The following is a 22,561-nucleotide window of genomic DNA, read 5'->3' on the forward strand; positions in this document are numbered from 1 at the left end:
AAAGGTGATCTGTGGAGGGGAACAGCGGGGGTGGGGGGATTTACGCTCAACTCCACGGGTGGTTAATCCCCTTTCTCCATTTGCAGAAGAATATTCCTACGGGTGAAGCAAACAAAGCTAGGTGGGCCAGTCCAGTCCGTCATCTCGGCCCTACGCGCCACATTGGTGGAGACCGCAGCTGTCCAGTTCAGATCGACGCCTCGGTGGGAGCCAGGGAGCGTAACACTAGTAGAGGGCTCTATTACCCCGAGATCAAGCATCTGCTTCACCTCCCCTTTGATGTGGGTCCTTACATTTTCTGACATTCTATATCCTCTGCTTTTGACTGGCAGACAGTCACCAGTGAGTATATCATGCTGGCCCCAAGGGGTCAAGCCTGGTGAAAGTGAGAACAGGGAGGCAAGCTGATTTAACATAGATTTGCACTCCTCTTGTTTCTCAGGTGTCAGATTTGAAGAGAGATTTACTCCTTCAATCTTTTCGACCAAGGGTAAGCCTCGGAAGAGATCAGGGAGAGCTTCACTCTCTTCTTCCTCTTCTGTTGAAGCTAGAAGCAAGGCTCCTACTTCAGGCCTGGAGACATACGCCTTTAGTCGGTTGGTGTGGAAGACTCTAGGAGCATCCTTGGGATTGACCAAGTCCACCAGATAGTTCACCTCTCCAAGTTTACCCACAACCTTGAAGGGTCCCATCCATTTATCTTGCAAGGCCCTCTGCCTTGTTAGGATCATAACTAGAACTAGCTAGTCTTGAGTGAAGTCAACCATGTTAGCCTTTTGATCATGCCAATGCTTGACCAAAGCTTGCCCAGCTTTCAGGTTATCACTAGCTTCTGCCATCATGTGTGACATTCTCCTCAGGAGACCTATCACATAGTCAGTCACTCTGACTGGCTTGGGGGAAGGAGCACTCTCCAACCCCTCCTTAATCAGGGCCAATGGACCTCTGACTGGATGGCAATAGAGAAGTTCAAAGGGAGAATAACCTACTCCCTCCTGAGGGACTTCTCTATAAGCAAACAGAAGGCATGGCAGTAGAGGTCCCATTTTCTTTTAAGGGGATCTTCTAAAGCACCTCTCATGCTCTTCATGGTTCTGTTGAACCTTTCTACCAACCCGTTTGTCTGAGGTTGGTAGGTGGTAGAGAACTTGTAAGTAACTCCACAGGTTTTCCACAAGGCTTTCATGTAGTGGGACATACAATTTGACCCCCTGTCAGACATTACTTCCTTAGGAAACCCAACCCTGGTAAAAATACCAAGGAGGGCCTTGGCCACAGCCTGAGCTGTAACAGTCCTCATAGGAATTGCCTCAGGTTATCTAGTAGCATGGTCTACTACAACAAGGATAAACCTGTTGCCTGAGGAGGTTGGAGGATCAAGGGGACCAACAATGTCAATCCCTACCCTCTCAAATGGGACTCCCACAACTGGGAGGGGCACTAAAGGTGCCACATTCTTGGAACCAACCTTACCAGAAGTCTGGCAGGTGTGGCAGCTCTTGATAAACTTATCTACTTCAGCCCCCATCTTTGGCCAATAAAAGTAGAGTGAGAGCCTTTCCTTGGTCTTCTTGAAACTCAAGTGACCAGCCAAAGGAATCTCATGGGCCATTTGCAAGAACTGTTGTCTGTTTCCTTGAGGCACTACAAGCCGTTTGTAGTCTCCAGGTGCAGACTCAGTTGGTTCACTGTAGAAGAGGCCATCTTCCCAGTGCAACCTATACTTCCCAGGCTCTTGCCCATCAGCCTGAGAAGCTGCCTGTTGGCGAAGACCTTCCAGAGTTGGACATTCTCTCTGTCCCTTACTAAAGTCTGCCCTGTTGGGTCCACCTTCTGCCAGTAAAGACTGCAGCTCAGGGTGGTCAACAGCATCCAGATCTCCAATGAGTTCTTGGCCTTCCACTAGTTCCTCTTCAGGGTCTAGCTCAACCACACAGGGTTGTACCTCCCTCTCAGCCTCAGCTGGAGGTGGAGTTACAGGTGTAACTTTGGACAACCTAGGGGAAGTTCTGGTTGGAAGCACTGGAGTGCTTGCTGCTGGCTGTTTCCTAGAAGTCTTGGGTTTCCCCTTTGCTTCTTGTTGTTCAGAGATAGCAAGTTGTAACTCCAGTGGAGTAGGAGTGATATCCTTCTTCATCATCTCCTTGGGAGTACCTCTCATGGTTCTCTCCCTTGCAGGTCTGGTGAGCTCCAGTAACCTTTTACTAGGAGGTCTGGGGGTATGTGACACTACTCCAAGAGTCTTCAGGTCATTTCCCAACAGAACCCTTCCTGGTACCTCACTTTGTATGCTGACAGGTAACTTCAAAGTCATGTCATTACACTGGATGAGAACTGGTAACTGGGGAAGCAGCTGCACAGGCCCTCCAGCTAACTTGGTGAGGCGTGTGGGTGCCTTAGCAACATCCTCTGCCTGAAAAAATGATTTATCCACCACAGTTATGCTGGCCCCAGTGTCCCTAATGGCAGGAGTCTCCTGACCATTCACCTGGACACTGTCCTTATAATACTCGTTAGTATTATCTGGGATAGAATTATATACATCTAAATTCTGTTATTCCCACAACCCCAGAGACACTAAAGAAACACTAGCTGAGACTCCAATGGGTTCATCAGCTAGTAACAGAAAGTTTCCACTGGCCATCTTTACTTCCTCCTCTGGAGCGAAGGCTAAGGAGACAGTGTGGACCCCTGACGGTTTACCCTTGCATCTGGGATCCCCTTTCACATGGTCAGGCGAGCTACAAACATAGCATTTACCAAATGGTTTCTGGAATGGTGGCTTGCTCTGACCTCCTTCTGGTTTGGCACCAGAAGGTACACTAGCCTGATTCGGTTTCCCGTGTGGCTTACCCTTATTGTTTTGTTTGGGCCCTCTTTGGGGTTGGAATTATTAGAATTCTCTTTGGAGCCCTTTTTAGGCTGTTTCCCCCCATCCTTTTTCTGAGTTACCCCAGAGTCCTTGTGAGTAGCCCTGTTGGCAACCCACAAATCAGCAGCCTTAGCTAGTTTTCTGAAATCTAATTCCTTTGAATCAGCCCAGTGCTGCCTGAGCTCAGGAGAGCAGGCATCATATATTGACTCCAACATCACAAGATTCTTCATTCCCTCATAAGTGTTCACCTTGTAATCCTTAATCCATCCCTCTAAGTTCTTCAAACTTTCACTCACCCAGGTAGCCCAAGGGGTACCATCATGCTTTTTGAGGGTCCTAAACCTCTTAAGGTACTGGGAAGGGGTCTTCCCAAATGTAGCTATCAAAGCTAGCTTCACACATTCATAATCCTTCTCATCCTCCTCCCCCAACTCCATTACCACATCAGTTGCAACAGGGGGGAGCCTAGAGAACAACCAGGAAAGTAACTCATTTCCTGTAATGTTCTGGAGCCCAGGATTATACTCAAACAAACTCAACCAATCCAACACATCCAACTTAGGCTCATACATACCCACAGGCTGTTTAGGCATCCAGGGTCTTTTGGGACTGGAACTCCTAGAGGATCCGGAGAGAGAAGCATTTTCAACAGACAATTTCTTCATCTCTAGCTCATGCTTGAACTCCATTTCTCTGAGACTTAGTTCTTGGTGCCTTTGTTCTGTTTGAGCATTAAGTCTCTTAAACTCCAATTCAAGTTTCATTTTCTCTAGTTCAAGACATTGAGAACTAATTGTGGGACCTGGCAAAGGTCCAGTAGGAACAGCTGCCAGAGCAGGTAGATGCCTAAGGGGACAACTACATCATCCTCACCCTCCTCTTCTGGTTCTGACTCAAGATTATCAATACTAGGATAAATATCAATATCATTACTGTTATCTACATTTGCTGGAGTGGTAGGTTCCTCTGAACCACCATCCAGACTTTGGTTTGCTAACAACCTTTCTATTAGCTCAATTTTCTTGCCTTTAGTCAGAAGATTCTTATGCTTACAGAGAACTCTTAAACAATCAGCAGTTTTTGTAGCAAGGGACTCTTGACTATAACTTTCCATAGTTGACAGGTTAGAAAATAAACTTTTTAGTGCTAAGCTTTGTGGTTAGTTGCATTAAGGTATCTATAAGCACACTAAAATGTATACTCAATACAAATCCCTTGTGTATCTCTGAAACCTGTTCTTTAAACTTACACATTTTGTCCGCTGATGTAGTATGGTCTTGTCTCCACTTTCCACACTAAGGGTCGGTAGAAGCTGCTTGTTGCAGTTGGTCAGAGTACGCTCGCCTACTCTAGGTTTGTCTGTGAGGTTGCAGTTATGTTCTCCAAGTTTTGTCTTTGGGCTCTTCCTCTACTGTGTTTGTTTGGGTAATCCTCCTTACTCAGTGTTTGTGACTTTCGCTCCATTACCTTTCTTGGGGTCCTTCTCCTTTCGTATCCAAGAAGTTTGTGTGGGTCCGTTTATGAATGTACACTTTCTCCGAGTTCATAGGAAAGGTTTCTGGATAGAAAGTTGACTCTAGTTTGACTTGATTGAGGTGTTATCTTTACTGAATTCCTTATCTTCCTTAGGTGCTTGTTTAACCTTTTTCTTGCCATTAAGATGTACATTGGCACGTATAGAAAGAAATTGCCCAGTTTTACTCCTAGTAGGTACCTATACATCCTTAATTGGAGGATGTGTGATCTATGAAACCTTCTGCCACCATCCCATCAACCTCCCAAGTCCCAGAGACTGCCACCAAAACATTTTTTGGGACCTGCAGAAGCCTGGCCCCTCAATGACGGTGCCCAACGGGAAAGTTGTCCCGCTGGAAGAACAATGTGTATGAAACAATTCCTGCTCATGACGCTCATTGTCCTGGCAGCATGACACCTTACCCTTTCCGAACAGGAGAGGTCTCCCGCTGCCAGGACAACGTACCAAGGAGCTCCGGGCAGCAGAGCGTCTCTAATGTTGCTCTGTGTCAACAGAGCATCACAATGTGAGCCATTAGGCACTGATGAGAGAGAGAGGTGCTGGGGACTATTAGCAGGGACTTTTGGCCCTTTAAAAATGTGAACGGGAGGGAGTGATCAGAAGTGAGAAGGGTTGCCTGGCACCCTCAGTGTCTCACTGGGTACCAGGCTCCTCCTTGACCAGTCTTCCTGCACTGTCTCTTGACCTACGGTGCACTTAGAGGTTGAAAGCTGTAATACCCTACAGCCCCCCCCCCCCTCGCCTCCTATCACTTAATCTAGAGCTGTGCTGCCCTGGCTGCACTTACTCGGAGCAGCTGCCCTTTTCGCACTTCGCCTTCCCCTCTCCCTTGCACTTCCCCCTCTGCCTTCCCCTTGCACTTCTCGTTGCTGCACTTGCACGATCCAAATAACACAAGGCCTAATAGGATTGTCTGTCTTGTCTTCCCTCTCTCTTCCCTCCCTTGTTCTTCAGGAGCCGGGAAACACTTGTGTACAGGCGCAATATAAATGCATATCATATAACATAGCATAATGTTGCATACTTTATGAAATAATGACTATGGCTTTAAAACCCAAGGGGATTTGTTTGGCTCACATTAATCTGCATGATGCGTGACTTTGCATGTAGGATGGGGAGAATAAAACTAAAACAATACTCTTATTGCTCAACATATTTCTATGAAACTGTATATAGTGTATAGTTTACTATCAAAGGCTGGTTTATTAAGTAATGTGGTTTGCTTCCAAGCCATCGCTATTAAGAATTATTTAAGCACACGAAACGCAAAGCAAAACCTTAATACATATGTATATCAACTAAACCTGGGAAAATGTGCTCAGTTGCTTCAATTGTTCACATACCGGTTTCAACATTTAACCAAAGTGTGTGATCCTGGGCAAATCATTTAATCGCATTGTGTCTTATCTGCAGCTCTGTGAGTGATTCTGATTCACTTCATAGCTTATGTTAATATATCATGCTATTATAAATAAAGCCTAATGACTATAGAGTTGCTCCATGTATAATAATAGTACAATTTAGGTATTTTGCACCCCAAAGTTATTTGCCACTTGGCTCACGTATGGCAATTATTCTAAAGTCTCTTCCATGGTGCCTCCAAGTATCACAGACTGATGATGCTCCTTGCAATGTCCTTTTCTGTGTTGTCACTTGTGTTGGTGCAATCCATTTGTAAACTAGGAGGTTTGCATGTATTTTACCACACAACGCATGGACAGAGCTCTAATGGAGTTATGTGTTAAAATGGCATCTGCCACTAATGTTACCCAAAAAATGGTTTGGTGCCGGGGTGAGCGGTTTGGGGGCGCGGATAAGACCGTATTGAATTGCGCAGACGCATTTAGGGGGAAAAGTATCATTTGGATCCCATTCCCAACGTCGCCTCTCCCCCGCCCCTCTTCCAATGCTGGATAGGGCCCTGGACTATACATGTGTAGTTTCGCAGCTTTCGCTGGTTATGTTATTGCATTCATTTACTTTATATCACTGTGGTGTTTTTGACATTGCCCTTCTACGGTTTGTTCTCTAAAAATGTTAAATATGCACATACAACTAAAAAGAAAAGATGATGCATGTATATAATAAAACTACTCTCCCACAAATGTGAATGACTCGCAGTACAATAAATAACCACTAGATGGAAGCAAATATCTAGCAATGACCTAGACGGTTCAGGCAAATGCTGTGTCATCCGTAACGTACGTGCCCGTCATGTTGAACTTTACATGTTCAGTCGCAACATGGAAGCGTTCCACGAGTAGCACGGACCGGCTGTATTCTTGGAAACCATGGCAATGTCTGCCAGACCTTCAAAGCAAATCCGGACTATGCGGGATCTGCTGCGCGAAACGGAGATTCATCTTTTGGAATGCAAAGTCTGCTTTGAAAAATTCAGCCAGCAACGCAGGCCGAGGAACTTACCATGCGGGCACATTATCTGCCAGGAATGTGTTTCTTCCCTGGCAAGGAGCCCAAGACTCGAGTGCCCCTTTTGTCGCAGGGCCTGCAGAGCCTCTGAAACCAGCGACTGCCTGCCCGTGCTGCACCTGATAGAAATCCTGAGCACTGTGGTGATTGATGCTTCAGCTTCAGGAGCTGGGGGAGCAGCCCAAGGTCATGTGCCCGGGCTGGCTTCAGCCGGATGCGCGCTCCAGCTAGCCTTTGGGGGCTGGGGCAAACTGATTAACCCCACTGGCGTGGCGGTGTGTCAGCAATCTGGCAGTGTCGTCGTTGCGCACGACGGCAAGAAGAGAGTGCACGTCTTCGGCTCCACAGGAGCGCGCATGCAGCAATTTGCTGCCAAGGGCGAGTTCCGGAGCGACGTGAAATATCCCCTCGACGTCGCCGTCACCATGGACGGCTACATAGTCGTCACAGACGCCGGGGACCGGTCCATCAAAGTTTTTGACTTCAATGGAAGGAGCAAGCTGGTCATCAAGGAGACCTTTATCTTACCTTGGGGCGTCGACATGAACCCCCAAAATGAAATGATAGTGACTGATTCAGAAGCAGGCACTCTCTGCCTCTTGGCAGCGGACTTCAAAAAAGGGAAACTGCAGAAAAACCTAAAAGTCCTCACAAACATGTGCCACCCGCATGGAGTTGCCGTGTGCCGGGCCAGCGGCGCCATCGCTGTCGTGGAACACCTGAAGGCCGCGGGAAGCTATGCCACCAATACAAGAGTGAAAATCTTCAACAGGGCCATGAAACTCGTTGGCCAGGTGGACAGCTTTGGCTTGAGCCTTCTGCTTCCGTCGGAGCTGCATGCCACCGCTGTGGCATTTGACCAACAGACTAATATCTTGGTGGCGGATGCCCATAACCGGATGGTCTTCTGTTTGGGGAAAGTCAAAGAGTTCCCCTCCTTTCGACCTGTTGTGACTCATGGCCTTTCCTACCCAGTGGCCATGGCGTGTGCAGCGGATAACACATTACATGTGTTAGACAGTGGGGACCATTCTGTAAAAATCTACTCGAGTGGTGAATAGTTAGAGCTACTTCCTTCTGTCGCTTTGTCCCAACCTCCGTGAAACCAAGAGATTGAACCTGTTTGGTTTCAATGCGAATATCAATTCATTTTAGGAGTATTCCATTGCTAGTGGAAAATGGCATGGCTGCAGACCTGATGGTGTTTCATCTTCTTGTTAGCGGACCTTACAAAATTCCCATATGGAGAACTCATATAACAAAAAAATGGCAGTATCAGCGCACCTGTTCCGTTATTTTAATTTATTGTTGGTGTTGATTTTTGGAATTTGGTGGAAAACCACTCCCTTTTTGACATCATTTTCTCTCTTTAGGCTCCTCCAAGTCCTGCCTAGTGTCATCACTCAATAGATCCGCACCTGCACGAGGCCATCATGAGAAAGGAGCTAGTGCTGGGGAGAGGCCCACCCTACCAATGGTGGGTACGAGTTGGGTGGAGGTAGGTGAAGGGGAATATAGAGGGAGGGCCTTTTTTAATTTGTTTTTTGTAAGAGTACTCTATTAACACAGGTGTGTCTTGAGTTGCTGTCTTTCTTAATGCATTCTGCCCATTAACGCAAGAGCAATACCAATTTTGGAAGGCTGCTTACCAATCTTATCCCACAGGTGATCAGGTGGGTGTAGAGCATTCACTCATGTCAAATTATTTTTTAGTATTTGTTTTCAAAAAGCATTATATGTTAGATTATTTCATGGTATAGGTTATGTGCAGAATTGCCACAAGTGTGGCCTCGAAGCACTGAGTGCCTTTCAGTAGGGCACCTAACTGGGTTTCCGGTAAATTGTAGTCTGAAACATGGTGTAGATTGCATTAATAATGAGAGGATGTTATGAATGGTGTGTAACTTCCTAGATAACTGATTCTGAGCAGAAAGAAAAAGGGCGAGCCATCACTATGCGTTGCTATTATTATCAGCGGAAAGACCTGAAGTTACCCAGGGAAACCCCAAGCACAACATGGTGACCGAAGCAAAAGACCCCACTCTAACTAAGAAAGTAATTCTATGACTCTTTGGGTGCGCCCTTAATGGGAATACAGCCAGGGGTAACACACTTTAGGGCACATTAAGTGTCATGTGGGATTCTAGGATCCTCCAATGGGTTGTTATTTTTTTATCTTGTCTTTGTTCATGGTTTGACTATCACTATCAGCTGCTTTTCTAGTCACGGTCTTCCTGCCAAAAAAAGAATAGAGGAACGTAAATGATGACGCCTGTTTTCACACCTGGTCCTGTACTGGATACCCTTTGCCTAGTGTAGTACACGTTTGCATTTGCTGCAAAGCAAAAATTACCCTTGTTCACCTACGGATTGCATCAATGCATTTTTACACCTGGGTGAAGTGACAATTCTGGGCAAAATTACCCTGACCCATGCAACCTTTAGGTCTTGGTATTATACCTACAGTTGGCTTTGCTGCACTTGTGCTTCGCCGGTACATTTGGTCTTCACTAAGACGCGGTAGGTGATGAGGAACTCCGCGCAGTAAATTATGAAAGGGGGAGTTTTTTTCCTGGATTCTGATGTACCTTGAATGAGTGGGATCCAGTGAAATGGACCCTGTACATGGAGTCGGAGCAGCCTGCTTATATCCAACTACTCACTGCTGTAAAATGTATTAAACGTGCAGAGAATTCAAGTATGAGCGCCCCTTTGTTGTTTATAAGATAGTGGTGTCTAGATTTCTAAGGAAAAGAATAACTTTACTTATCATTTTTGGTGAGCAGCCGATAGGGCTCGGGAAATAGGATTTAAAAGCATGAGCAAATGGCCTCCATAGCGTGTAGAGGAACAGCGATTTTCCACAGTTGCCCACATGTTGTATCTAATTCTGGAGGGGAGGTAAGTTTTGTGTCCAACCAATCAAGTCCTAGTCAAAAGCTTTTTTATTCTGACTCTCGCAGCCTCTCTGGCAGGACATTCAGAGGGTTAATGCCATTGTGGGATGATGGGGTCAGTGGCCAATTCATCTAAAGGTCCTATGATTCACAGCCTAGAAGATCAACGTTTTGATGACACTACTCTGTATATAAATAGATATTTTTGAGATTACTATTATTATTAATAATATAATGTCTACTGACTTTTTTGAATTCATATATAATTTGGTTAAAACTAGTCACACACTGCTAAACATATGAGCATATATATGTGACATATATATATATTACAGGGCCTGCGCTAGCAGCCCTATAGTTATGGTTAAGCTATGCAACTCATAAGAAGAATACTATTTGGGTGGCTTATAACTTCGCCCCCTCTCATAAAACTTTACAAAAGAAGCATATGGCCCCCTCGGAATGACTCTGCGTGCGGTTTCATCTAGGGGGGCAACGTTATAGGGGGGGGTCCCAAAATTTGTGGAAATCCTCATAGCCGCAATGGAAATCATTTTTGCTCACGCCTACAGCCCAAAACACTAGATGGATGTTCACCAAATTTGCAGCTGGAGCGGCAGCTTGCTCCTGAAAGCGTGCTTTTGTAAATTTGGTGTAAATCCGACCTGTAGTTTTTTTAAACAGCCGTATTCGGTCCTTGGGCATCCCTCTGGACCAATCAGGGGTGGCGTGATGTCCGCGGACATCGGGCGCTCTTGCCAATTGGATGTGAAGAGCATGAGGTGCTTCATATTTTTGGAAACAGCCTCCATGTTGCTTCTGCAGACAGCTGCAGTTGTCCGCAGATATCGCTTTGGGGAGAAAGTCTGGAAAACATAGTTGGGGTTATTTGGTGGCCGAAAGAGGGGCTGTAAAGGGTGGGGGGGGGGGTAAAGATGATTTGGAGCTGTTTTCGAAGGTGAAAAATGTGGGTGCAGGTGCCGTACGATCCGCCGACAACGTCGTGAATGAGCGGCTTGGAAAACACATTTGGGGTTATTTGATGGCTGAAAGAGGATGTAGAAAGGGTAAGTGAGTGGAATAAAGATGGTATAGAGCTGTATTTATAGGTGAAAAGGTGTTTGCAGATGCTGCTGAGTCCGTGGTCACCTCTTAGTGGATGGGGGTGGTGGGGGTTGAGGGCAAGTTTTGTTATTTGAAGGTGCGTTGTACATATCTGTTGTAGGTTTTTTTACTGTGCTGGTTGTGGCAAGATTCTTGGGGCCATATATGATTGTAGTTAGTGGTCAAATTGTACAAAAAAAAGTAGTGGAACTGTTTCCTGCTGGTCTGCATCCACTCCTCAGAAACCCCATCACCATGCCCCCTCCCACACACAATACAAACCCTCAAAGAGATGTACCTGCTGTTTAAGGGAATGTTTAGTGTAGTGTACTGAGTGTGTAAGTTTGAACTTCTTCTTACAGTTTTAGTTTAAAATAAAACTATTCCGGAACGCTTTCTTTTTAAAATAAAAGTATAGGGATAGTAAAACTTAATTAAAAAAAAGTATAGGAGCAACGCTTCCAACCTCTCCCGTTCACTTTGACCACTAATTGTAGTACAATTGACGACAGTGCTTTTTGATGTGTCCTTCACCTTTTAGACGGGCAATAATTGTATCCTCATTGAACTGTTACGTGATACCATTAGCATTATGGATCAGGTGCTGGACAGGATGATTTTTGTTCCTCACTGACCGCCCTTAGCAGGTACAACTGGGCTGTTTGTACTGTAGCACCTCACTGTTTACCTGTAGAGTACCTGAGGGTTTTATCCTATAATTGTGGTTCTTGCATATGTATTTCGGTCTTCAGGCTCGCCTGATGTACTTGTTCTTTTCTTATTTTTAGTTTTATGTTAATGACGCATAGGTTTCCTTAAACTTCCCTGAACTCCTTTGTAGTCCTGGTGTTTTTTCTCTAATTGTCTAACTGTGATTGAGGCACTGTGTGCAGCTAACAATCTGTGTGTCAATGCTAGTAAGATGGCGATATTTCTTATTCTGATACCTGTGCCCTGTTTTTCTCTGACGCTCTGGCCACTGTCTTTGGGCTGTCTATGTTCACCATTCTATGAGGACAAAAACCTTGGGGTTATCTTTAAGCCATGCCTGCGCTTTATTCTTTACATTTTGGAACTTGTAAACAAAGCCCATGCTTCAAGCTCCACCTGCTTACAGGCATTGTACCGTTTCTCACCTTCACTGGTTGGATTTGCTGTGGCGGCGCATGGAGATGTTCCCGTAGGAGTACTGCCCAGGTTGTCTTCGACTGAACACTCAGTGCATTTCACTTGTGGTGAAGAAGTGCCACACCCATGATTCTCTCTCGGTGCTAGGGGAGTGGTAGGGACTTATTCTACCTCATCTTCCTGGTCCTCTTCATTGTTTTTTGAAGTATTGCGCTTCTTTTGTTGTGTAGGTCCACCAGCTGGTGGTGGTGGCTCTTGGGAATGAGGCATGGCAATAGCTGATGCCATTTTTGAAGATAGGTTTTGGTAATATTTTTTTAAGTATGTGCTGTGTTAGATTGTTAATGGATAAGAGTAAGAATAGGTGTAGGAGCTGTGCAAGGGTACATGTTGGGCTTCAAACTTCCTAGATCAGCTGAAAATGCAGGTTCAAACTATTCACGAAGCACTGATCCGTTTGCGAAGTGCGGATGCGTTGCAAACACATCATCATGCCGCGCATACGTGGTCACGTGACACTGTCTGGAAAGTCTGCAGTGCGTCAGACTTTCGCGAATGTCGGCGAACAAAAAAACTGGAAAAAGTTGGAAAAAAGTGTATAGAAGTGTTAAAAATGTTGCTAGAAGGTGGGGAATTGCAGAGTGTTAAGGTGAAACTTTCTAAATTTGACAAAAATGCTGCTATATTGGGATAAGTATGAAATTAGGAAGTTGGAGCAAATTAGGGTGCACTGGTAAAAACCCATGAAATTCAGTAAAAAAATGTTGTTAAAGGGATGTTATGGTTACAAGTAAAACCGAAAACCCCCAGAAATTCGCCAGTTATGGTAAACTAAGCAATCATAACTCACGCCACCACTGTGGATTGCTAAGACTAACACGCAGGACATGAAAGATTACATCACAAATGCCATTGCTGACATCACTGATGACATTAATTTTGATAAACAGTCCCTACAAGGTGTTGTGTTTATAATGTTGGTAACAGGATGTAAGCGGTGTTTGGGAGACCTATGAAATAATTAATATGTTAAATAATGTACTCATATAAACAAAACATTATATTACTGGCTGTATATCTCCACCTAACACATAAACTGGCTGTATATCCCCTCTTTTAGACTTCTAGTGGCACAAGCCTGATATGTTGATGATTGTGCTACCACTGATCTTGCAGAGTCTGGCCTGTCATACCGAGCTTCAACTGGACCGCACATGTAATGACTGACACCTAAACAACCCCTCCTGCCTTCCGGAGAGCACACCAACAGGGTGGACTGTTTCTTCATTTCTTTTCTCTGCCCTTCACTTTCACTGACCCCTGCCCTACTTAACACAGTGTACCATTTAGGCAGGGGCGTTTCTAGGTTTGTAAAAGTTCCAGGGCTAGAGCCCATGGCAAGTTCAGATGTCACATAACTATATCATATGAACGCACGTGCTGTGTCGTGCTTTTGAATGTTAATATTGCATACTATACTGCTCATACTCATTTGGAAGTACTTTGCGTGGGGCCCCCTTCAAGACACCCAAAGTGGAATCTGCCCATGGCTTCTGGCCACTTTTCCCTGGCCATTTTGGTTGGCCATGCCCTGACCTCCTTCAGCCACCGAAGAGGTCATTTTACCCAGGAGATTGCGTTGAACGATGCCTCTTGCCCTTCCCATATGTCATCTCATGTGACCATTGCCAGTGCAGTGGCCACTTTAAGGTATGGTCTTCAGCAATGCTCTTGCCCCCCCCCCACCCAAGTCACCTGGAATGTTCAGTGGCCACTGTTCCTTCGGCCCTGTCCCAGGCACCCCCAAGCCAACTGGGATTTGACACAGACCTGTTGCATTTTGTTTTTAGTTTCAAATGGTGGTTTTAATAGCCACATCTAATGGCAGTGCCTTGCCTCCCCATCCGCTACCCTCCTAGATCTATACTGGCTCCTGCACACCCAGTCCTTGGTTCTATCTCTTTTTCCCCTGTTTCATCCCGCCTGACAGCACTCTCGCTCGCTGCTACTACTGCAATGTTGTGTTTGTTTTCTCTGGGGCTTTTATTGAATTTACTGGGAACCGTGGAGTTATTTTCTCCTGGTTTATGTGGTGCTAGTTGTTGGCGCTATTTTCTGGACATGCAGGTGTTGACAGTGAAGTATTATTCTATTGGCCCTTGTACTGATTTCTCCGACGTACATTTTCCACGTAAGTATTTTGCCTTTCTTTTAATGAAACGTGTTGGGCTAGCAAGAGGCAATGGCACTGTCTAACAATGACAAAGAACAACCCATCCCCGCTGCTGTGACATTGGTTGAGATGAATTCACCTGAGAAATTTTACCCACTACTGACAAACAGCCTGAAGAGACAAAGTCATACTAGTATAATATGGAAACATAAACTTGCGCTTTCTTTCTTCCATGCTCGATTTTCTACATTCTCGCCCTTTTTTCCTCAGAAAGGCAGCTTATTTTCTTTTCCATTCTACCCTTCCTCATTTTCTCCATACTTCTTTCCTTTCCTCCCTCCCCTCTCTGCTCATTCATTAAGTCTAGTCATATTGCCTCTCTTCTTTCTTCCTTTCGTGCCCCTCCTTTTATTTTCCCTTCTCTCGTGTTCTTTCTCTTTTTTCCCTCCCCTACTTTTAGTTTCTCTTTCCTCCCTCTCTCCCTTCCTTCCCCCCTTTCCATTCCTCTTATCCACGTTCCCTACTTGCCTCCCCCACCTCTTCTCTAGTCCCCTCCTTTACCCTTTCCTCTGGTTCATTCTATCCTGTTCCTCTCACCTTTTTCCCCCATTCTCACCCTCCACCCTTCTTTGTCCTCCCCTTTCCTCTTCCCAGGTTTTCTCCCGCCTTCTCCCTTATGTTGCTTCCCTGTGCTTTCTCTTTCTTCAATCATTCTTCCCTTTCTTCATCTCTCTAGTGGTTTTTCTGAAATTCTGTGTACGCCATGATCTCTCGATCGCAGGCACCGTCTTTGACAGATAAGGTCTGACTCTGAGGGCAAGGGGCCTCAGCTGGTCTCCTCAAGGAGGGACATGTATCGTGTATATGCCCAGTGTCAGAGCCTTTCATCCCTTGCAGTTGAACTCTGTTCCCATACCTTGGCGCCCCCACTGAGAATCTAGCAAAGAAAGCTTAAAAGCTTTTCTAACTGGTCGCTCAGGTACCACCTGCCTTTCTTTGTTCTACTATGCAGAGACCACCAAAACTGTCTTTTGTTAGTGTGCAGCCACATGCCCCTGCCCTCAATACTTTATCTAGGATTTTGCCACAGGATGTAGCGCTAAGGTCAGACTGACAGCATGTGCATAGTCTCTAAGGAGCCATTTTCTTCACAAATTATAGGCTGTATCACATAAAGTGCATTTCCTGGCCAAAGGCAGACCTCGCCAAAAGCAGTTTAATAATCACAGACACGTTTTACCCTGCATTCAGCTGGGTCTGTGAATATGCTTGGAGACTAATGAAGTTCAAGGCAGGGCTCATATTATGACACCTCTTTGGGAAAAGCTGGGGGATTACCCACTGGAATTTACAGTGGGAAACATCGTCTCTGTATAGTGTATGCACCACACTGCTGCCTCCCCCAGCAGAAGTCCTTTACTGACGTTGAACTGAATTAATCCTTCCCATTTCGGATAGTATATCTTGGTTGATTGTATGATAAGGTATGTGCTCCTGGAATACACTACTGCAGCAAATGGTATTGATTGTGCCCCAATTAACATAATCCGGCGGATTGTTCCAGCTGTAGGCAAAATGCCCACCAATTATCTTTTTGAAATGCCTCTCGCCTCCCCCATATCTTCCACCCTCCCTATTTGTGTACCTTTCGGTAGACAATAGCAGGGTGTTCCAACACTGGCCAGTTTGTGGGAGGGTTGGGGGTCCTGGGCACCTGACTAGCAAGGGTGAACAGTGGCATTCCGTGGGTTAAGTGCCCAAGACACATAGCTCCCTTTTTAGAGCAGTAGCCACAAAGGTTCAGGGGCTTTTTTTACGGGTGAAGACTGGGTAGAAAAGAAAGTTATGGAAATGTGCATCATGTCCTAGGCACTAGGCAGGCCACAGGAAGTGATTACAGCCTTCCTCCAAATGTATGTCATGAAGAAAAAGATACAACCTGTGCGAATGTTTTGCTCTTAGTTTACAAAGTGACGGCATAGAGAAGAGACCAACCCTAGGGCAGCTTGAGGGAGGTGGAGGGCGTGCACTCCACACTGTACTATTGGGATTACTGACACCCCTGTATATTTGGAGCAGTTTGGCCACAGGTTGGCAGCTTCATAACTATACAATACCAATAACTGTCACGACCTTGTCCCCTTCTAGGGGTCACGGCCCTTAAGGACCTCATTTGGCTCGCCTCGGATGCCCTGGAGCCAGTCTTGGCGTTGCTGGCATAGGAGACGCTTGCAGGAACGGGGTTTCAATGAGCATTGGACCAGCATGGCCGCCCCCAGGTGGAATACAGGAGAACTGCATCTTGCGGTCTAGCTTCCAGGGTGCGGCCCGCCCCAAAGACACCTAGGAGACCACCTTGCTATTTAAACCACGCCCGTCTTGAGGCACGCGCTTCACGTTAATCTGCTTTAGCAGCGTGACGCTCATCTGGTCCTGTCCAGCATACCTCCGGCTTCGTCGACATCCAAGGCCCGAATCTTCTCCATCCTTACCTGCATCTCTGCATCTGTCGGCTAGACGGTGTCCTCCGGCTTCGTCGACTTCCAAGACCAGTCTCGTCTTCATCCTTCCCTGCACAGCTGCATCCTCCGCCTGGGCAGTACCCTCTCCTCCCTGATTTTCGAGGACAGTTCACCTCTGGGCCGCCCTGGCCTGCAAGATAAAGCAAATCACAGGTTAGCCATTTGCAAGGACTCTTCCGCGCCGCTTGGCATTCACTTACCTGTTCAGACTCGCCTTCTGCTACTTCGCAGCATCATCACCTGCAGCAATAGTAAGAAGGCTACTACCAGCGAATTCATCACGGCAAAACCCCACCCAAAGACATTGTTCCACCAATCAAGACTCACCTGAATACTTACCTGGATAGGAGTTGCAGCCGGCCTGAACTCCGGTCCTCGCCAGTGAAGTAACTCGGCGATACGGTGCCACATCGACGTGCCCCTGCCCAGCGTGGCAGGACGGAGAGCGAATCTTTACATTATACAAGGTGAGAGCCGTCACTGGGGGGAAACTACGGGGGGAACCCGGGCGGAGGGTCTCGAAGAAGGAGTAGTTTCTAAATCGCCCCTCCTGTCTTCCAGTGTTACCTCTACCGATTCCAGGGGCAGGCAAAGGTTTCCGAAGAACTTCCCGGTTATCGAGAGGCGCCCCCGTGGAGACACAAGGTGAGCGTTACAATAACAGCTGTTGTTACTCTGTTGAACTTATTTTACAAACCAAGAAATGGCGAAGGCTGAGTCAGATTTGTCTGTATTCTAACCTCTGGTTAAAATGCTTTACAAGGACCTCCACAGAAAGCACCTTAACCCGCTGAACTATCGCGCCAACCTTTTAATGTACGCATTGCTTTCGTTTGGTGGTTCTGTATGTAATAACGTCAGGAGCTACTCTAGCCAACTGAGCACTTCAGAGTCCCTGCCTGTTTTCTCGCGGGATTCACAACAGTGTTATATAGAAGATATCCACTTCTGCTGAGGGTACAGACAGACCCTGTTCCATAATCCCAGCTACCACACTTCACCAAATCGTGTCATCCTGTGCAAATTAGTTCATCTGCCTCTGCACTAGTGGAGCCTTATTTGTGTGTGCTTAAAGACAATTCAGTTTGGTGTGAGCGCTATACTTAAATAGCATCCCCCGACACCCCATCCCAACCCCCAACACTGTTTCATGGCTGGATGATGATCAGTGGATCTCATCCTCCCTGGGAGGTGGGTGCTCACCGCAGCTGGGCTCTGATTGGCTGACGCTGTAGAAGGATTTCTGTGTAAGACAATGCCTGGCTGACTGAGGCTGGTGGAGTCTCCCTCAGTCTGCCTTTCAGCTTTGTGCATGTGGGATCGCAGCCATTCATACCCATGGAGCGATGCACAGCCCATCTTCTTGGTAAAAGCTTAAAGGAATAGTTCACTCTACAATGTTATTGTCCCAAAAGATGGGCAATAATCTAAAACATATATTAAACATCTTTTTTAAAGAAAGTTCCAATGTAAACCTTTGAGCAAACGAGGCTCAAAGCGTTTACATGGGAGCATCCATTTTGTCATTTCAAACAGCCTCCTCTGTTCATGTTAAACTCTGCCCTGGCGGCACTAATGAAGCAGCAAAAGCCCCCTACTGGGAGCTTTTGCTTACTGCAGCCAGAGCAGAGCTGAACATGGAGGAGGCTGCCTTCACTTTCATTTTATATTTTCAGGGCTCCCCAAGCCCAGGTAAGCACAGAAAACATAAAATGAAAGGCAGAGCAATTCTAAATACTTTGCCGCAGAGTTTTCATAATTGCTGCCGCTTTCTTTTCTAGTTTCATGTGCCGGAAACTAGAAAAGAAATTTGCAGCAATTATGAAAACTCTGCCGGATGACGGCAAAGCATTCATAATTGCCTCGAATTGCCTACAAGCAAATGCACGGCAATTACAAATACAAGGTTGTTGTATTTATGATTGTGGTAGCTTCAGCTTTGAGTCTCCTGGACTCCCCCGGTTCGGTTCGGGGAAGCCCAGGAGACTCAAAGCTGAAGCCACCGCAGGCATAAATACAACAACTTTGTATTTAAAAATGCTTCGGTTTTCTTTCTAAGTTTCCCGGGCCCCTCTGGCTGTTTTCTTTACTAAGTTTCCCGGGCTCTTCCGGGTCCGAGGAGCCCGGAAAACTTAGAAAGAAAACCGCAGCATTTTTAAATACAACAACGTGGGCCTCCAGAGGAAACGGCTTATGTCAAACCTCTAATTAAAAAACCTTCGCTCGTGCCCAAAAACTACCGCCCCATCTCAAACACCAGATTCCTTGCCAAACTCATTGACCGAACTGCCTACTCCCAACTAAATGCCTTTGTCGAAGCCAACAATCTCCTAGACCCCGCTCAATCAGGTTTCAGAGCCCGTCACGGAACTGAAACCACCCTAACCTCAATTTGGGAAGACCTTAAAATGACTGCAGACTCCGCGGGATGCGCGACACTAATCCTTCTTGACCTATCTGCCGCCTTCGACACAATCAATCACTCAATCCTCGTAGACCGCCTCCACTCCCTAGGAATTTGTGGAACGGCTCTTAAATGGATAGCTTAATTCCTCAAGGATCGTTACCAAATAACAATACTCTCTAACTATACCTCCCAAGCCCGACCAGTCGACTTGGGAGTCCCACAAGGAGTGTGCCTTTCCGCCCTCCTGTTCAATCTCTACTTAATCACCCTCCCACCAATAATTCGTTCACACAACATCCTGTGCTACAACAACGCCAATGACACTCAACTAATTTTAAAACTCCTGAACTCAAAACCCAACTGCAGACCTGACCTGGCCGCCTGCCTCCTTGACATAGAACTCTGGATGACTCAAAGCCACCTCCAGTTAAACCCCTCCAAAACGGAAATCATGGTGTGTGGCAACCTGGAACTTCTCCCACAATCACTACCCTGGCCATCGCCATGGGCAAGTCTCCGACCCCCTGCAGCTCAGTGAAAAATCTTGGATGCACCCTTGACTCTGATCTAACACTCTCGCGCCAAGTCAACAAAGTCTCAAAGTCCTGCCACTACCACCTTAAAACCCTTAGGCGCATCTTTTCATATCTCTCCTGTCCCAACAGACTCTCTGCGGTCCAATCAATCGTTATATCAAGACTGGACTACGCAAACCCCCTATATCTCGGAGTCCACGCGTACCAACTAAATAAACTCCAAAGGGCACAAAACGCGGCAGCCAAATTGCTTCTTGCGCTTGGCCCAAGAGACCACATCTCCCCGGCCCTTAAGAGGCTGTACTGGCTTCCAGTAGCCCGCAGGGTGACTTTCAAAACCTTGTGCATCTCCCATCGAGCACTGCATAAAACCGGACCTCAATATCTTCAAGACAAGCTAAAACCCTACAACACCCCACGCACCTTAAGATCAAGCTCAGCCGGCCTCCTAGTCATTCCGAAGACAAACTCAAATAGGTTAGGCGGATCATCCTTCTCAGCCTTGGCCCCCACGCTATGGAACTCACTCCCACCCCACATCCGCCAGACTGAGGATTTAATGGCTTTCCGCAAACTGCTGAAAACCTGGCTCTTCCCCTAAAAACCAACCTGTACCAAACTAACCCAAACAGACCAACAGCAACTCAATGACACCAATCCATCAAACCTCCTGATGCGAGAAACTGACAGCTAACGACCCCCATTGTATTCTAGAAGGGCAAACAGAATTAAATTAATAAAGTAAATCAAAGAAGTGAAATGGTTAATAAGAGTAAATCATACGGGAACAGGAAAGAGATTTAAATTCCCGAAATGGATAGAATGCATGCGGAGTAAACAAAGTGAATGGCATAGATGAATTACTTAGAACAGATAACTATATAGTCTGAATGAATGTGGGAATCGAATGAATATGTAGACCGGATGAGTTTATGGAATGGATGAACATGTTCAGTGGATGAGTGTGTAGAGCGGCTGGATGTGTAGAATGGACAAGCGTGTAGAGCGGATGAGTGCGTAATACAGGGAAGCGAGTAGAACACAGAAGTGCATAAAACAGATGAATGTCCAGAACGGATGAGCGTATACGGGATAAGTGTGTCGAAAAGACGAGTATGTGAACCTGATGAGTACGTAGAGCACATCAATATGGACAACGCATGAATATGGAAGTGTGAAGAGTGTGTAGACCTAGCGAATGTATAAAGCGGAGGAGCGTATAGAGCAGAGGAGTGTATAGAGCGGAGGAGTGTATAGAGCGGAGGAGTGTATAGAGCAGAGGAGTGTATAGAGCAGAGGAGTGTATAGAGCGGAGGAGCTTATAGAGCGGAGGAGTGTATAGAGCGGAGGAGTGGACAGAGTGGAAGAGAGAATTGAACAGATGAGAGAATGAGTGGATAGGGCGGATGAATGGATAGAGCGGATGAGCGAAAAGAGTGGATGAGAGGATAGAACGAATGAGAGAATGAGTGGATAGGGCGAATGAATGGATAGAGCGGAAGAGCGAATAGAGTGGATGAGAGGATAGAACGGACAAGTGGATAGAACAGATGAGAGAATGAGTGGATAAGGCAGATGAGTGGATAGGGCAGATGAGTGAATAAAGTGGATAAGTGGATAAAGCGGAGGAGTGTTAGAACGTATGAGTGGATAAGTGTACAGACTGGATGAGTGGATAAAGCGGATGAGTAGATAGAGCGTATGAGTGGATAAGTGTACAAAGTGAATGACTGTACAGAACGGATAAAAGTATAGAACAGGTGAGTGTAGAGATGAACATATAAGACAGAATATCGCTGCTGAATGCGTGAAAGGCACGAGTCCTTAAAGCAGATGACTACGAGGAGCAGATGAGCGCGGGGAGCAAATGAGCACAGAGATCAGATAAGTACGTAGAAGGGATGAATGCATAGAGGGATGAGTGCGTAGTGGGGATGAGTGAGTAAAGGGGGTTGAATTGCGTAGAGGGATGAGTGCGTAGAGAGGAAGAATGCATAGAGGATGAGTACGTAGAAGGGATGAGTGCATAGAAGGGATGAGTGCGTAGAAGGGGTGAGTGTGTAGAAGGGGTGAGTGCGTAGAGGGGGTGAGTGCGTAGAGGGGGTGAGTGGGTAGAGGGGGTGGGTGAGTGCCTAGAGTGGGTGAGTGCGTAAAGGGGGTGAGTGCGCAGAGGGGATGAGTGCGCAGTGGGGGTGAGTACGCAGAGGGGGTGAGTGCGTCAAGGGGGTGAGTGCGTCGAAGGGGTGAGTGCATCGAGGGGGTGAGTGCGTAGAGGGGGTGAGTGCATAGAGGGGGAGAATGCGCAGAGGGGGAGAGTGCATAGAGCCAGTGTGAGGATAGAGCGGACAAGTGGATAGAACGGATGAGAGAATGAGTGGATAGGGCAGATGAATGGATAGGGCAGATGAGTGAATAGAGTGGATGAGAGGATAGAATGGACAAGTGGATAGAACGGATGAGAGAATGAGTGGATGAGAGGATAGAACGGACAAGTGGATATAACGGATGAGAGAATGAGTGGATTAAGCGGATGAGTCGATAGGGCAGATGAGTCAATAGAGTGGATGAGTGGATAAAGCAGATGAGTGTTAGAGCGTATGAGTGGATAAGTGTATAGAGTGGATAAGTGTACAGAGTGAATGAGTGTACAGAGTGAATGAGTGTACAGAACGGATGAAGGTATAAAACAGATGAGTGTAGAGATGAATATATAGGACAGGATACTGATGTTGAATGCGTGAAAGACACGAGTGCTTAAAACAGATGAGTTCAGGGAGCAGATGAGTGCAGGGAGCAAGTGAGTGCGGGGATCAGATAAGTGCATAGAAGGGATGAATGCGTAGAGGGATGAGTGTGTAATGTGGATGAGTGCGTAAAGGGGGTTGAATTGCATAGAGGGGTTGAGCGTGTAGAGAGGAAGAATGTGTAGAGAGGTTGAGTGCGTAGAAGGGA

At 46.4% G+C, this 22,561-nt stretch overlaps 1 protein-coding gene across 1 annotated transcript in view; it reads left to right on the forward strand.

The window, feature by feature from the left end:
- The first annotated feature begins 6,634 nt into the window (after positions 1 to 6,634).
- The window catches only part of NHLRC1 (NHL repeat containing E3 ubiquitin protein ligase 1), a 142,676-nt gene continuing 126,749 nt past the window's right edge, over positions 6,635 to 22,561 (forward strand). The window contains exon 1 of the mRNA XM_069613592.1: positions 6,635 to 8,340. Coding sequence (XP_069469693.1) covers positions 6,704 to 7,903 — 1,200 coding nt within the window. The 5' untranslated portion in view covers positions 6,635 to 6,703 and the 3' untranslated portion in view covers positions 7,904 to 8,340. The remainder of the gene's footprint in view (positions 8,341 to 22,561) is intronic.

This window comes from Ambystoma mexicanum, chromosome 5p, assembly GCF_040938575.1.
Source record: "Ambystoma mexicanum isolate Mex_15411 chromosome 5p, UKY_AmexF1_1, whole genome shotgun sequence".
Lineage (NCBI taxonomy): Eukaryota > Metazoa > Chordata > Amphibia > Caudata > Ambystomatidae > Ambystoma > Ambystoma mexicanum.